Source organism: Amblyomma maculatum, chromosome 7 (genome assembly GCF_055883805.1).
Source record: "Amblyomma maculatum isolate TAMU_Amacu chromosome 7, ASM5588380v1, whole genome shotgun sequence".
Lineage (NCBI taxonomy): Eukaryota > Metazoa > Arthropoda > Arachnida > Ixodida > Ixodidae > Amblyomma > Amblyomma maculatum.
Genome location: NC_139350.1, coordinates 53,953,412 through 53,970,679, shown reverse-complemented (window position 1 = coordinate 53,970,679; position 17,268 = coordinate 53,953,412). Strand labels below are relative to the sequence as shown.

Below are 17,268 nucleotides of genomic sequence, written 5' to 3'. Positions count from 1 at the left end.
GTGCTTGCAAGGAACGACACGCATCCGATGCTATTTTGCCAACTTCCAATGTAATTTTTCACCCTACAGAACCTGACACGTGTTATATATCACCCAAATAAGAAGCATGGTAATCGGTGCACTCGCTTCCTCATCTGGGTGACCAATTTCTTCACCTAAAACTTCCAAACTTTGCTTGACACAAAAAAAAAAAAAGCGAATTGGCTGTCGAGCCTTTCAGCTACCTCTATGAGACTGTGTCGGATGTCGTGTAAAGATGGCAGCAAACCGAAAGAAGTGTTTTCGTAATTTTCCCTTGCCCATTGAACCACGAAGTGATGAAACTCGCTTCATACGCACGACCTCAGTGCAGTACAGACTCACAGCTTCACCTTCGATGGCCACGTGCCACGGAAGCCAGTGCTGCTGTAGAGTCAAAGTGTCTCACGCCGTTTCAAGTCCGTCACAGGTATGTAACGGGCAACGTTCACCGAGGAACGGATAGGGCTACTTTGCATCCACATGTCTAATGTTAGCTGCTAACGTCTTTGGCAGGCATCCGCATATTTCGGGTCCGTTTCGCACAACCGCTTCAGTGGCTCATTGTCGATTCATGTGTCGTTCGGCAGGCATCCTAGACTTCAAGGGACCTGGTCGGAGTGTCACCATGCACTTCATATCAAACGATCACGACGCGGGGAAAGGATTCCTTGGCTTCTACAGGCAGCTCGGCTGTTCGGGTGAAGGAGCAGGAGACGGTGAGTTCCGCATAGTGGCCGTAACTTGGTAATGCAGGGTGTCATATTTCTTGGAATCTCTCTCTTTAGACGAAGGTGTTCATTCGATGCTGAATAAAGTGTAGTTTAGTTTAGTTGGGGATTTAATGTCCCAGAGTGACATGACGCCGTAATGGAGGACTTCGGAAATTTTGACCACCCGGGGTTCTTTACCGTGCACTGACAACGCACAGCACATGGGCGCCTTGCTTTTCGCCTTGATCGAAAAGCGGCCTCCGCGGCCGGAATTCGATACCGCAGCCTTGGTTTCATCACACGAGCGTCCTAACGGCTGCACCACAGCGGCGGGACATTTAATAAAGTATAAAAAGTGTACGCTGTGCACGTAAGTGCAAACGTAGCTACAATTGCAGGCATGGTACGAAACTATGGCATTATTTGCAGGAGCAATATGAGGCCGTTTGGTTAACGTCCCCAAGCCGCAGACACGAGAGATGTCCTAATGGAGGGCTTCGAAATAACTTCGACCAACATGCTCACATCGCACAGCACCCGGGTGTATTTGCATTTAACGTTCAGTGAAACGCGATGGCCATGACTGGGATTCGATCCTGAGACATTGAGCTCAGCAGTAGAACTCAATTTCCGCTCAATCACCAAGGCCGTTCACAGGTGGCTAGATTTCCACTGAAAAACTATTAGCACAACATCCGGAAAGAAATAGGCGTAAATATATTCACAAAAATTAATACATTTTTTCACAAAGGCATTCACAACGTGCAACAACGAAGATGCGGCGTGATGGTGGCCCCACCGTCACGCCGCATCTTCGTTCATTTGGCAAGCAGGACATGGAGATGTCATGAGATCTATAATGCGCTTAAATTAATCATCATCGTCCAAGGTCATGGTACGGGCCTTGATAGCCTACTTGAAGACAACAAAATTACAACAAGGAATGATGTTTACCACCTTTTTCCGCCATAATTTATTAATGCCGTTGGGTGGTAGCAAGCCGACGAGTACATAATGACAAGACGCACGATGGCATGATTTATTGGCCGAGGTCTGAAGACCACCCCCTCCTCTCACCTCCACCGTGTCACTTCCGGATTCTTGGTCTTTTATTCCACATCAGTTTAATTCATTCGTTTAAACCGGCCCTAATTATTGATGAGTAATTGTCGTAAAGAAGTAACACTGATGTATTTGTGAGCACGTATGTACAAAGCAGTAATGATATGTTCATTTTGGGCTGTTTTACATCTTAGCTAAAAACATTAAGTATGATACCAGCCTGCAAAAGCTAACTTTAGAAAATTATTCGCCTAATCATCAACCGTTACAACGTACGTAATGTCAACTTTGCTTTGTAATCCACCTGCGCAGACCGACCAATTGGTTTGGTTTGGTTTGGTTTGTGGGGTTTAACGTCAGTGACAGGCTATGAAGACGCCGTAGTCGAGGGCTTTGGAAATTTCGACCATCTGAGGTCCTTTAACGTGCAATGGCATCGCACATCACTTGGATGCCTTGCTTTTCGCCTTCATCGAAAAGCGGCCGGAATTCGACCCTGCATCCTGGGCTACAGAAGTCGAGCGCCCTAACCACTGTACCACCGCGGCGGGTCGACATCACCAATTGTCTCACAGTTTCTAAATAACAAATCTGAAAGCAGTAACAAAATTCACAAATATTTTAACCTAAATAGCTATTCGCGAAATACCGCGCAGTAGCATCACTTGCCCTGTACAGCATTTCTTTACTCTGCTGAGCTACGACTATTCTCTCCGTTGGCTCCTCCTGCCATCGTCTTCTTGTCCAATCCAGTTCTAGCCCTCGAGGTCAGTGATAGTCCGTGTCAGGTAATCCGAACGAGCCCGTGTTAGGCTTCATGCTAAACCAAAAAGGCAACCACGACCTGTTCCTATATAATTCCTCTGCTGTTCCAACACGTGCAGCTTGCGTCATGACGCCGGCATGCCCAAGAGAGATTTCAGCTTGACAGGAAAACGATGTATTACGCAGAGAAAACTGGAACCTTGTTGTTATAAGGGAGTAATTATTCATTAGCGGCCACCTGAGCCTTTTGAGACATGACACATACTTCCATTGGGGATCAGACGCTATATGGAAACCAGGAGTCAAAATGCAGCCGCGCATTAAAACCAGATACCTCCCATTCTGGTCTTGTCAACAAGATGTAGACGATAAAAACTGACATCTAACACGCAGCGCGAAAGACGGGCATTTTAGCACGCGAAGAAACCGGCTACAGAGATAGATATCATTGCAGTGATCTTAACGTAGTGACCAGCGACGCTCAAGCATATTCACCGCCAGGGGGTCTCGAGTACAGGCCGAGGAAGACAATGTCAAGGTCAAATCGCTTTCAGACAGACATTTGGTTTTGGTTCTAATGCGGCAACAAGGCTAGCGCACTAAAAAAATAACCCGCTATATGTAAGATAAGCTCTGCAGCAGTAGGCTGTATAAACTGATGGCTGTCTTCTGCAGCAGGGTTCTCTGACTCTTGGCATGTCACAATGTTAGGTTAAGACACTGCTCACTGTTAAGGTTTGAACTGATATTAATGCTGGTGTTAAACCTTGAGTACGCAGGTTCGTAGACATATATTCTGTAGCTGTTTGTGGCTGAAATGAGCCTCAACCCCGGCAAAGCGGCGTATAATATCCGACACATTCACTACTCGGCCCATTATGTTAAATATTTAGCCTTATACGCTCTAGTCGCTGTTCTATTTATAAAACCATTTCCCCTAGACCGGCATAGATCTCTACAAAGCTGATTTGGAAGCGTTTCTAAGCAAAATAGCAAGAGCAAGTTTTTACAGGCATGCACAAAATATACCGCAGAGGGGCACGATGGTTGGAAAAGTCTCGAAAAGGGAAGGATTTGTGACGTAGACCCCTACGTGATGTTAAACAGCGTTGTAATAAATTCAGGAAAGGAAACTGCCTTTCCCGAAATCGGGTAAGCATAAAATGGGTCTGTTCTCCGCTTGTCGCTCAGAAAAGTGGCCTTCGCATCTATAGTCAACGGCCACGTAATCCTGGCGTTGTCGGCATAGCCGAGCGGTATTAGGCTCTGACGTGTAATTCGCAAAGCGATCCCTTTCTACAAAGACGCTTCCTTGCTTTCCTGTTATCGGAATTTTTTGCTCTCTTGAAACAGTCCTCACGGCGACCAATGGAGAGGCAGAACGATGCACAAGCAGGCATAGCCCGCGGCTCGACGCGGGCCTGGAAGGTTACTGAGCCAAACAGAACGACGTTTCAGTGTATCGTTCTCGTCATCGCGCGCAGATATAGAGACCAGCGTAACCACCGTGGGCTGATAGGGAAACAAATTGTGCAATAATGGCAACTGACACGGCGCTGTCGCCTCGCTTAAAGGACGACAGGTGGCCTCTTGCTTCTCAGGACAGGACTTGACCTCCTTCGCGCCGCACCACGCTGACCGCTCACCGCAGGACTACGAAGCAGCTGCTGTTGACACATGTGCCATTAGGGGGGATAGAGGGAGCATGCATGCCTCAGAGCCCACACGGGAAGTTTCGCTAGTAGTTGTGTATGTTCGGCTCCCTGTCCACCTTTATTGTAGCGCTTGGAGGAAGGAAACAACTACGGAGAGGCCCTTGGCATTCCTAATGCATTGAAGAAAGTGTGGCGGAAGTGACGTCACATTTTAGGGTTAGCCAAGTCGGGCCATTAGCAACGGCATCGCTGTTGCTATGAAAACTCAGGCCACTAGCAGCAGCGTTGCTAAGGACCCAAGGTACGTGAGTGTCGCGAAGAAAGAAAATGCGGAGGATAAAAGAGGAGGAGAGACGTTGCAGCGTCCGGTCGCGGCGCGGCCATGCCGGCTTCAAAAAAGTGACGTCAGGGCCCATACTAAAATTTTCCTTCCTCCATGTTGTAACGTGAGCTAAACTACGCGGTTTGGAAGGAGTTTCGCGTGTCCTCTACGCCGACCAAGCTGCGCACGCGCGAGAGCCACGCTACGTCACAGGGACACAGGTGCCGCCGCCGCCGCCGCCGCAACCCTAGCAGAGGAAATGGAGAAAAGGTATGGCGAGCGAGGGAGAGGGAAAGGGAAAGCAACCATACCCATGACAGTATAGTTAAGAAGGAGGAATAGGAGAAAGGAAGGGTGTCAAGCGAGGGAAAGGGAAAGCAACTGTGCCCATGACAGTGTAGTTCGGCCATAGAGTAACATATACATAAAGAGAGGACACTCGACGCCATTTGCGGCCCAGCTCGAGGTTCCGCGATTCCGCCAGACGGCGTTGCACCTACAAGAAAAAAAGTTTAGCATGAGTACTGTATGCAATTAAAAATAGGCTGTAGACAAGTAGAAGAAACGGAATATAGAATATTTGCTTACTAAAAGTAAGACAAGAATAAGTGCAAATAGTATTAATTGTCACGGCTAGGTAGCATGCCCCGCAACCTCCTGATTCAAAGGGTTCTGCTTTATCTATAGCCCCATATGCCCGTGCGAACACTTTTGCGTCCCTGTGGGGCCCTATAAAAGGGGCGCAAGAGTGGGTTGATCACGAGCAACGTTGTTCTGTATTGCTTCAGGTACTGCCTTGGCTCTTTTAAACAAGGCCGGTAACAACTGCGCGCAAGTGGTGCAAACACCTGTGTATCAAACTACGAGATGCATACGAAAAACCTAAACTGAAAGTAACATTCCGGCCTCCGAGATTTGGTATTTTGAAGCGCCCCGCTCTGAGGCTGGCACGCTTCGCCGACTCCGCTGTCCGCACAGCAGGCCGCTGGGGCCCTATGGGAGTGTCCCCTCTTTATCTATATCTTACTCTATAGTTCGGCGTTCGTAGCTCAGCATTTCTAGACCAGTTTTCGTAAACCTCTGGTGCTCTCAGACCGGCGCTCAAACACCGGCATTTGTAGCATGGATGAAAGAAAGGGAAGAACGCTGTCGTGTTCCACTCTTAAAGGCGTAGCCTAGGCTTTCTACCAACACCACCTAGAAGAAGATGGTGTTGGCTCTTCCGGGTTGTGTCAAGCGAGAGTGAGAGAAAGAGAACGCAACCGTGCCCATGACAGAGTAGTTCGGCGTTCCTAGCTTGTAGTTCGTAGACTGGCGTTTGTAAACCACCGGTGTTCGTTAAATAAACGTTGTGTGCATCGTATACAGTACTGTCTATCTTGAGAAGTCGAAGGGTTAGTGGTAAACCTTGACAAGCCGATATAATCCATGAAAAGCCGAGATAAGCTAAGATAAATCAAGCTCAAGCTAGTACGTATATCCTGGCATAGCAGCGCTAAGCCACTGCCAATTGTTTATAATAGCAGCGGGCTCTCCCTCCGTTCAGGCGCCAAGGCATGGCAAGGTTACCCACGGCGCGCCGAAGTCTGGAGGTAAAAACGTTTAGTATCTAGAGAATTTATAATATTCTTACGCAAACCAGTGGGGACAGAAAATGATCGATGGCAATCAGATGATTTTTAATAATGGGGGAGGGCCTAGCGTGAGCACTCCTGCCCAGGCCACTGTCCGCTGCTTCTTTCTCACCCGTAACAACATCCTTCTAACGCCAAATCTAGCGAAAAGGGGAGAGAACGTTCCGCGATGTTCACTTTAGACAAATTAATTATTTCGCTCATTCAGTGGCGCAATGCATAGCCTGTTCGCGACATGAAGGTAGTAAAATTACCCCCAAGGAAATAACTGAGTGCAGTCCACGCTGAGAAAGAGCTGCGGATTCGCTTTGTGCATACATGGGTATACGCAGCCCCATAGAGGGTTAAAAATAAGTATCGGTTCCTTTTCCGAACGCATACGGTATCTTACGTACGTAGCGTTAATGTCTTATATGCAGTGCATTGACCCGGTATTGACAATATTTGGTACAGGTTTTTCATTAGAAAGCCAGGAAAGGTATAGTTAAATGTGATTATTGTAGTCTTTGCACGGACTGCGTGAGTAGCAGGAATTTTCAACATAAAAATTTCAAAGACGATAAATTGACCAAAGTTAAACAATCAGCTTCTTAATATTTGGTTTTAAGGCGTGAGTTTGCATTGCGAAATTAAAGGCCATCTGCGTCGATGGCAAGCATGCTTTTAAAGGGTTGGGCGTTGTAGTTAGAAACATAAAACGTGAACACTTATTTCAGAATGTTTAAATTGCTCTTCCCACGCTGCACTTTGATCGAGGGGTGCCGCTCGAACATTTAGGGGAGGAAATAGTTATGCAATCCGTGTGTATTATGACTTAGGAAATGACGACGCTGGTTTCCTGTGAAAACCACGTGCAGAGCTCTAAAGCCACATTAAAATTAGATTAGGAGCCACTGACTCTTTTACTAGGCATCACTGTTCGCCGCATGATTTCAGGGTCGCCTGTAGGCGGGCCGCCAAAGGTGTACCAGCCGGCAACCAAGCGTCAGCAGCAGTCCAGCTGCGATCGGCTGTACGCGCTGGAAGAGTTCGAGCTGGAGAGCCCGGGCTATCCGGGCCAGTACCAGCCGGGCCTTGACTGTCGCTACTTCATTAGGCGGCTCAGCGATGCCGTGTGCGCACTGCTCGTCACCTTCGACGCCTTCGACCTGGAGTACAGCCCCGGCTGCCACCACGATTACCTCGAACTGGCCGACAACAAGCTATGTGGAGAACTACCAGCTGGGAAAACAGGTGGGATGCCTGCAGACAATTGTTAGTGTCGCCCTCGCTACTCAAATCCACGATCCTGTACAAGTAGCTTACAAAGCAGAAAAAAAAAGAACCAACAGTGTGCACAAGAACGGAGAAGTTTATTCATTCTACCTCAAATGAATTATTTTGTTATATTGTTGCCTGTGAATCAGCTATGTACAATATTAGAACCCTTGTTTGGGGGCGCAATCAAGCTGCATGTCAGCTTTTTTTCTGCGCCCATGACATCTGGATGATGTAAATAAATAAAGGTTTCAATTCGAAAGTCTAGCGAAAAATTTGTATTTCTTCTAGGGCGCAGGGCAGCATTGGCTGTGAGTAGCTTGAAATTATGACAACATTACTAAGCGTATAAAACAAATGGGCGAGATTGTTCGGCTTCAGCGCTGCCTATTTCCCACGCAGGCATGGACAAGTTCCCATTTCACAGTCACAATCAGGCAAAAGACCACTCATACATTTGCTCATGAAAATGTGACGGCACATCAACTTTGTTCAGCTATTACTGGATCGGCACTTTCCACAGCGTGCGATGGCTTTGCGTTTGGCTCGACGGAAAGCCTGTCAGGTCCACGCACGACCGCCGCCGCCTGGAGACTTCAACGAACACATTGCACTTGATGTCACACCCAGCAGCGGTGCTTGCTTCGTGTCGAAGTGGCTTTCTCATCGTGATTCTATCGACTAATCAGAGATTTTAGCGTTCAACGCCAAACAGCGCCGGGTTCTCTCCCACTGACGCGTTGAAATATATGAAGACCGCGGAATAAAAGCACGTAAACGCAAGTAATGTTTCTGCCAGCTGGTCTAACCATTAAAACTAAAAAGAAGGATTTGTTTTCTTCTTGCCAGGTGAGAAAGACTCTGTTCCTCTGCCGCAGCATAATATCTTTTTTCCTTAAATATATGGCATGCGTGGCTTACTTTTCTTTACGATTTTTTTAACTCTCCTTAAACACGCGTGCCGCTTTCTTGTGCGATCTTTTTTTTGCTACTTTCTGTTGCAATACCAGGCTCCTCACCATCTGCAGGCCATACGCACGCAATATAAGGAGAACATTTTTCAGACCACAATATTTAGCTACGAACGATTTTTGCAATAACTGGTTTCATGCACGAAACAACGTCGCGGACGAATTATAATCGTCAGCCGGACTATGCTCACTGCAGGGCGAAGGTCTCTACCATATTTCTCCACTTAACCCGGTTCTGTGCTAGCTGCATCCACTTGACCCTTGCGAACTTCTCAACCTCATCTGCCCACCTAACTTTCTGCCTCCCCCTGCTACGCATTCCTTCCCTTGGAATCTAGTTTGTTACCCTAAGGGACCATCGGCTATCCTCTCTTCGCACTACATGTCCTGCCCATGCCCATTTCTTCTTCTTAATTTCCACTAGAATGTCAGTAACTTGAGTTATTTCTCTGACCCACTCTGCACGTTTCCTATCTCTTAATGTTACCCCTACCATTTTTCGTTCCATAGCCCTCTGAGTTGTCCTTAACTTAAGTAGAACCCTCTTGGTTAGCCTCCACGTTTCAGCCCCATAGGTGAGTACAGATAAGATGCAACTGTTGTACACTTGAGCGATACCGGTAAGCCGTTAGTCATAATCTGTGAGTGCTTGCCAAATGCGCTGCATCACAATCTTATTCTCCATGTTATTTCCCTTTCATGTTCCGGATCTGTGGTTATTACCGGTCCTAAGTAGACATATTCGACTACTACTTCCAGTGCTCCGCTATCTAACGTAAACTGCTGTTCTTTCCCGCAGCTGTTGAACATTACCTGTCTTCTGCGTATTAATCATTAGGCCTACCTTTCTGCTTCTCCTGTCTAGATCATATATCATTGATTGCAATTGGTCCCCTGAGTTACTTAACAAGGTAATGTTATCTGCGAATCGCAGTGCAGCGTTGTCCTTGCGTTTGTGTGTGCTTCTGTGTTATCTGCTCTGCTGCCTTCTTCCAAGAGAATCGCAGATTATTGTGATATTCTGTATCGCTGACGAATATTTTGCACTAGACGAAATTGAAACGGATAAAAGAACTTACCCAGACTGACGCAAAAAGTGAGTTAGTAGATAGGAACATCCTTTACACCAATGGGGTCGGATGAGTGTATCTCAGTGATGGATCCATGGAGTGAAATGGTTGACTGGTATGCACCCCGAATAGTCACAAGCCTATGATTCTGGTGAACTGCCATCTTTGGGCGCCAAAGCAGCGGGAAACGGGAATGCTGTTGACGTCTGCGTAGAAACACTTCCAACAGCACATCAGGGGACGGGAGGAAGGAAGATTCAGCTGAGATCTGTAGGGGGCCACCTTGCAAGCAGTGATAACCAGCGTGGAGGCAGCATTTTGGGGTTTGTGTCCAACCTTACGGCTTTCAATGAGGCAAGGCAGCAGGCATGCAGGTTATTCAGGATCGTTTGTGTCTACGTGTAAGTGGTGGAGAGGCATAAAAACCTGAATCAGCGTGTTCCACATGTCATGGTTTTGTAAGGTAGAAATGAGATGGATAAAAGTGTTTGTGTGTGAGAGGGAGAGGAAGTGAGTGAGTGAGTGGGTGAGTGAGTGAGTGAGTGAGTGAGCGAGCAAGCGAGCGAACTACTGAACGAGCTATTGGACGCACGGACGGAAGGACGAACGAACGAACGAACGAAAGAACGAATGTGCCAAGCACATTGCCGGCCACCCAACGGCAAAAAATTCACCTCTCACACAGCGCCACCAGGTACAGCTGTCCTCTTACGACCACGTAGCATCGCGCAAGTCAGCCGGACGGGTCTTTCAAGTTTGGCAGCCAACAAAGTGATGAAGCCCATGACTGACAAATAAATCATTGACCATGGCGTTTTGCAACGCTTGCGCAGTAAAACAATACCCTCAGCGGATTCGAACCAGAAGGGTTCGAACCCTGTTATTCGGATTCAGCAGTCGAGCGCCTTATCTATGAAACCACAATGGCGGATGCTTTGTAATTCGATCGTTTTAACCAGGATTACGTAAGGTTAAACACCCGTCGTTTCAGGCGGCGGCTCCCAGGTGGCACCGCAAGTAGAGTTAAACCTGTGGCCTCCGCGATCATGTGCTCCGTTGCATCGGAGCTCATCGCGGAGGCCACGGTTAAACTTCCGCCATTTGACACGGCGATTCCCAGATGGTGCCACATGTGCCGCTTAAACTGAAGCGCACCATGTACATTGCCACAGAAAGTTTGTGCAAATCTGCTTTCGCACAATATTATAATCCTAGCCGAAATTGTCTGTATTTTTATTTCTCCGTTTGTTCCCGTTAACAAGCCATGTAAAGCTGGGTCAATCGCTTTACAGACCCGTAACCTTCCGGTGTTATTTTCTCATTTTCTTTGGCCACAGAGCAGGTGCCTCTGCGGGACTTCCAGACCGCCTTCCGGTTCCATTCGAACGAGGTCATCGAGGGTCGCGGGTTTATGCTGCGAGTGCGCCAAGTAACCTGTGGAGAAGACAGCGCACCGCACGATCGTTCGGGCGGTCCGCCCGGAGGTCACCCGCTGGGGCCAGCAATGTTCGCGCCGTCTGGAGACCCGGCCTTCTACCCACCCTCCAGGGGCCTGGCAGGTCAGTCAGCGCTCCATCTTGCATCCATTTCCGTGGAACCCAAAGCGGCTTTGCGAAAAACAGTGCCTGCCTTGTCCCTCGCGCAGCACAGGATGAGGCACGCTGCGTCTTTGACTGTATGCCGCTAGTGTGAGATTTTTGAGGTGCCAAAACTACACGTCCTGGCATCTGGCAGGCAGCCAGAAAGCCTCCAGGTCAGGTCTTTAATGTGCAGCGAAATCGCACCACGCGGGAGGGGATAGCTTTGGTAACCTTCGTCATTTTCGGCGTGATCCCTATACGATTGAATATGGGGGAGCGCCGTGATGTAGTGTCATGTCACGCGATCCCGGCTTGTCAATCCTACCGAATTAACTGGGCGTGCGTTGCTTCTGAAAGTAATCGTCTAAAATAGCACACTGGTGTCTCCGATGGCACCCAAAGTTTAGTGCAGTAACGCTATTCCTCCCCGTATTGCGCGCGTGAGGTTCCAGTCTCTTGTGAGCCAAGCATATAAGTATAGTATAGTATAGTATAGTATAGTATAGTATAGTATAGTATAGTATAGTATAGTATAGTATAGTATAGTATAGTATAGTATAGTATAGTATAGTATAGTATAAGCTATAGTATAGTATATAACATAGAGCTATGGTATAACGTAGTCTGCATGTTACTCCTGGTTAGAAAAGCAACACTGCTGTTATATATTTTTCCTTTGTGCAGCATGTGAAAAGGGTCTGTAGGCCATCTATACTGCTTTAACGCCCCTCTTCTGTGCATGCCTTTTTCTCAAAACTAAGTCTATAGTTTTTGTTTGTAATGTAATTTTTGTTTAGATGCCACGCAGTGAGGATGGTGACCAATCTCAACGCCATCTTTCGGACACTTTTAAACTGTGCATTCGTAGGGAGGCACCTCTAGAATGATGTCTCTGTGAAAGGAACGAAGTGATCACGTTTCCTGTTTACTTCCTAACGGAAGACCGTCCAAGAGCCGATGTCAAACAACATGTTTTTCGTTCTTCTAATGCAGGTTCCGCATTTCCATCAGACCCCACCCATAATCTAATAGAGTTCTGAGAGCACGGAGTCGCGAAGCACAAGAGAAGATGCAAAATTGCTAGAGTGCCTGCAAAGCATGGTGCATTTTCCTCCCGGACCTTTAGCAAGCGACCTTTAACAAGCGTAGCTTGTCTGGTCGCCTGGGTCACGGCCTGAAAAGAGCGGTAGTACGATAGGGTCGGTTCTGCGTTCTCTACGGTTTCAGCGCTGCGAGATTAATCGCTTCGCTTAGCTGTGCGGCCCGCGATCACCCATAGCTCCGTCGTCACGCGTGTCTAGTCGTCTTTGTGGGCTCGACATCGCTTGCTGAGGTGCAAAGACCACTACACTTCTTAATGCAATGTTCTAACACTGAACCAATAAATCTCATTTCACCTGATGGAGTGAGCGCACAAGCGCAGCGCGGTCAAGTTGCTCGAGTCGTTGTATGGGCAAGCCCGCTTGAAGATGATTAACAGAAAAGAAGAATTTACTGCCATATTGCTTTTCAGATTCCTAATGCTTATACGAATGACGCAACACATCTCGAGAATATAGAAACATGTCAGCTTTCCTATTTCAGACATGTCATTTCGTTTTGATTAACGTACCATTGTGCTGCCAACCAGAGCAAGCGTCATCAGCAGGAGCGATGACTCTGACTAGAACCGTGACTCTTTACTTTTTTTGCATACTCAGAAATTGTTAACCCCACGGCAAAAATGCATTATTGTGCAGAATTAGTTCGGGCACCGAGATCGGGATCAGTTCCGGAGGCGTGGGCAAATCGCCGAAGGCGGCCTTGAATGGCACCGCGGCTTTGAGCTCACAGTGCTATAATCGATCGCTAAGATATTGCTGCCTGGCTTCGAAATTCGCCTGTTTACAAGTTGTGGTCATTCTGCAACATCGGCTGTGCGCTGTATTCCCAAAAGCTGGCCAACTACTTTGCGCACACAATGGTTTCGTGGCTCGCCGGTAAATGTGATTTCTGTTACCGGGTGCACTCTTCAAAACTATTTTTGTAAGGAAAGTGTCGAGACAACCATTCTACATACTTTGCCAGTAGTGACGAACAAATCTCGATCAACTGCATATGACGAGGAATACCTCTTGCTTACAGGGGCGTGTTTCGAATACCTTTCAGCATAAGGTAATTAGGCTAGGCTGCGGAATTTGGGATGTCACATCAAGTTTTTCGACTGAAATCGGTGAAAATGACACTTGAGCCGACGGAGAACCATATTCCAGTTTTGAATGCCTTTGAAACGAGACTACATCCCGCTCGGACCGATAGCAGGTCGCCATCGCTTCGATTCTGGGGCTGTTGAGTTCGGTGTCTGGCGGTACCTTTTTTTTTTGTTTATGCTGATTGTTTAGCAAATACTCGTTTTATTGTTATATGAGTGCTTAAAGATAATAGGATACCAATGCTACCCGAATGCGCCGATTATGACAATTGCACTCTGGTACCTTTCTTTAAGTTCATTTTTTTTTATTACATACAACGCAAGCAATTTAATACAAGCCTTAGGTTAGTATAGAAAGTTTCAGGGCACTTTGAGGGTTTTCTCTAGAAGATACGTACTCTTATGAGTGTATCCATGTTTTTATGCTCAATCAACAATAGCCAAGAGAAGCGATATCTAATCTTCCCGGCATTCGTGCACCTCTCCATGGTACGTGAAGTGTAACGCGGCAAGTTTTCCATCTGGGTGATATTGGGGGACTCTACGCTTTGGGGGCGAAAAATGAACTCTATCAAAATATTTACTGCCACTCATGAAAGCGTAAGAGGAAGAGATGCTTCGCAACCGATCCTCGACTTTTCCTAGGTCGACTCAGCTATGTAGCATTCTCTTTTGGCAGGAAGCGAACGACTTTAAGCTTGCTATTTTCTACGACGTCACCTGTACAAACAAGGCATGCGTGTCCCTCCGTGCCAGGGCCCCCACCAGCGTTGGGACCTCCAGCCTCGCCATCCGGCGCCAGCCTGTGCGACCGGGCACTGAGCGAGCCATACTTCGAGCTCCGCAGCGCAGACCTCCCAGCAGGCGACCTCGACTGCAGGTATCCAGAGGACACGACGAGCCGGTGATGGTGGCCGGACGTCATTTCTCCCCATCGGTGGCTTATATTTCTGTGCACCTTTAAGCTTATGAGGTCATACGTCTGGTGGAGTCCCGTCTAGCGGTAGGGCACATAACAAAAGAAAATGACTCCCACCAAAATAAAAATGACGTTCTGGCTTCCCCACAGCATACCCTTACAGATTTCGCATGTGCCGCATAAAATGTACTTGTCGGACAGTCGCATCCCCAAACCAAGATAGAAACGTTCGAGACACGTGTGCTCCAAAAGATAAGGACAATGAAAAACGGCTCTGTCTTGGTGTATCGATTATCCAGACTTTACACCACACTTAATCGCACTGACAGAAATATGCCTCTAATTCACGCTAGATGCTTGGGTTCATTACTGCGTGGTATTTAAAAAGAACGGTACTGCTACGTTTTGACTCGTTAGGATCATTCTGGTTCATCTTTGCTTAAACACCTGGCATATTGCTGAGAAGTTCAAGACCCAGGATGTCGATTGAAATTAATCATCCTCATCAGCCTGACTATACCCACTGCAGTGCGAAGGCCTCTCCCATATTTCTCCTATTAACCCGGTTCTGTGCTAGCTGCATCCACTTGACCCTTCAAACTTCTTAACATCATCCGCCCACCTAACTTTCTGCTGCCCCCTGCTACGCTTTTCTTCCCTTGGAATCCAGTTTGTTACCCTAAGCGACCATCGGTTATCCTCTCTTCGCATTACATGTCCTGCCCATGTCCATTTCTTTTTGTTAATTTCCGCTAGACTGTCGGTAACTTGAGTTATTTCTCTGACCCACTCTGCACGCTTCCTATCTCTCAATGTTACCCCTACCATTTTTCGTTCCATAGCCCTCTGGGTTGTTCTCAACTTAAGTAGAACCGTCTTGGTTAGCCTCCATGTTTCAGCCCTATAGGTGAGTACAGGTAAGATGGAACTGTTGTACACTTTCCTCTTGAGCGATACCGGCATAAGCTGTTAGTCATAATCTGCGAGTGCTTGCCAAATGCGCTCCATCCCAATCTTATCCTTCTTGTTATTTCCTTTTCGTGGTCCGGATCTGCGGTTACTACCTGTCCTAAGTAGATATATTCGCCTACTACTTCCAGTGCTTCGCTACCTAACGTAAACTGCTGTGATTGAAATTAGTCCTACATTAACTGAATGACATACTGGAATACTCTAGTGCTTATTTTAAAGTGCTGTAAATTTTAGACACCGCACACTTGACCGAACCTAGGAATACTTGCATAAAATATTATGTTCTGAAGTCTACATCAGTTCAATTTTTATCAATCAGCACATCAACGAATCGCAGCGGCTTCAAAAACATTTAATTTTGGCAGAATCCCGGTTTTAGCGCTCGATTCACATGAGATCGACATGTTTGGATTATATAATACGATTTAACGTATGTGCACGTTAACATCCAATTCAAATAACTAGATTTGAGTTCCTGACTTCTAGACCTTTCTAAAGATGTTTATTTATTTATTTATTTAATTCGCAATGGAAATACAGGGCTCGGCAGTACCACGAGAGCAGCAAAACTAGTACGCTTAGCAAAAAGGGGGTAAATATGAATTACCTGCACAAAGCAAAGGTGAGACATTTTAGGCAAGCAGGTCGACGTTGCGCTGCCGAGCACATTGAAGTGGGAGCTCATTGCAGGCTGCCTTATATACTATGACATCATAGACGTAGGTGGCCCAGGTGATGTGATGCGCGGACGTGTGCCTGGAAGCAGTCCTTTTGCCAACCAGTAGATACAGATCTAATTGCAGCCAATTCCGAAAAACATTTTCATATTGGAAGACGGAACATAAACGGTTCCAAATCATGCGCCACCATCACCATATATTTAGGTTGGATGATATGATACAGCATGTGAACAATTCATACGTGGAGTTGCACTGTATGCACACAGTATGCGTAGCAAAAGCTTGGATTCAGATACACATTTGAAAGTCACAGGATCTCGGTTCTCAAGCCAAGTTTGGTTTCAAATCGTTTTAAATAATACGAACTCGATAATATCAGGTAGTACGTGAACGGTTTATGTGCAGCGTCGCAGAGGCGCACGTGCTCTTTACCGCGACCCCATTCACGAAGCAGTTTCAGTTGGTTGCGGAGCCCAGTGATTAGGGGCAGAAGATAGAGGTGTTGTCCGGCGGTATGAAACGACCGCTCTTTCGCAGATTCATCGTTCGTCGTCGGAGCCCCGAGGAGTGCCAACTGGAGTTGCTCTTCGTGCGCTTCGACGTGGATTGTGGCCAGGACCAGTTCAGGGTTCAGGACGTCCAGATATGCGGAAGACTGGACCACTACTCCACGCGTAAGTAAGAAAGATGCGGCCTCTAAACAAGACAGACCGCAGATTTGTGAGGTGCCAAAAGCGTTCCATTCCTTGAACACATTTAGTTGTTCATTTCAAAAAAGCAAACAAATAGCGATGCTGGTCGAGGACGTTGCTCCAGCCCTCTTTTGCTCCAGAAGAAATTAGAATAATGTGAGTGTTCATGCACTCATAACATCGTCCCCTGTGTAAATCAACCACACACACACAAAAAAGAAACGAATTGAATTCAGCTCTTGCCATCTTCGGCAAGATCGGCTTAGTATTTACAGGATCCCAAACAGTCTGTCGCGATCTCGAGGAGCTGAATTACACAGAGAGTGTTGTAATCCACTATAACGTTTTAGAAAGGCAGGAGCTGGAACTAAGCCAGCGGATGTAATTGATCATGGTTTACTTTCATTCGAGGATCAGCCCCGCCGGGGTGGCGCAGTGGTTACGGCGCTCGACTACTGTTCCCAAGGACGCGGGATCGAATCCCGGCCTCGGCGGCCGCTTTTCAATGGAGGAGAAAAGCAAGGTGCCCGTGTGCTGTGCGATGTCAGTGCACATTAAAGAACCCCAGGTGGTCGAAATTTCCGGAGTCCCCCACTACGGCGTCTCTCATAGCCTGAGTTGCTTTGGGACGTTAAACCCCACAAACCAACCAACCAATCATTCGAGGATGAAAGAAGTGGCATGAATAGTCGCGAGGCCGGTGCTACCGACTGAGCCAATCGTATTAACAACCGAAATGCAATTGCACGGGAGCATGAAAACGAATA

The 17,268-nt window shown here is 47.2% G+C and overlaps 1 protein-coding gene across 1 annotated transcript in view; it reads left to right on the top strand.

The window, feature by feature from the left end:
• The window catches only part of LOC146183224 (cubilin-like), a 184,804-nt gene that overhangs the window by 113,757 nt on the left and 53,779 nt on the right, over nt 1–17,268 (top strand). The window contains exons 18-23 of the mRNA XM_084608348.1: nt 609–741; nt 1,173–1,180; nt 7,106–7,402; nt 10,805–11,026; nt 13,995–14,118; nt 16,347–16,483. Coding sequence (XP_084464474.1) covers nt 609–741; nt 1,173–1,180; nt 7,106–7,402; nt 10,805–11,026; nt 13,995–14,118; nt 16,347–16,483 — 921 coding nt within the window. The remainder of the gene's footprint in view (nt 1–608; nt 742–1,172; nt 1,181–7,105; nt 7,403–10,804; nt 11,027–13,994; nt 14,119–16,346; nt 16,484–17,268) is intronic.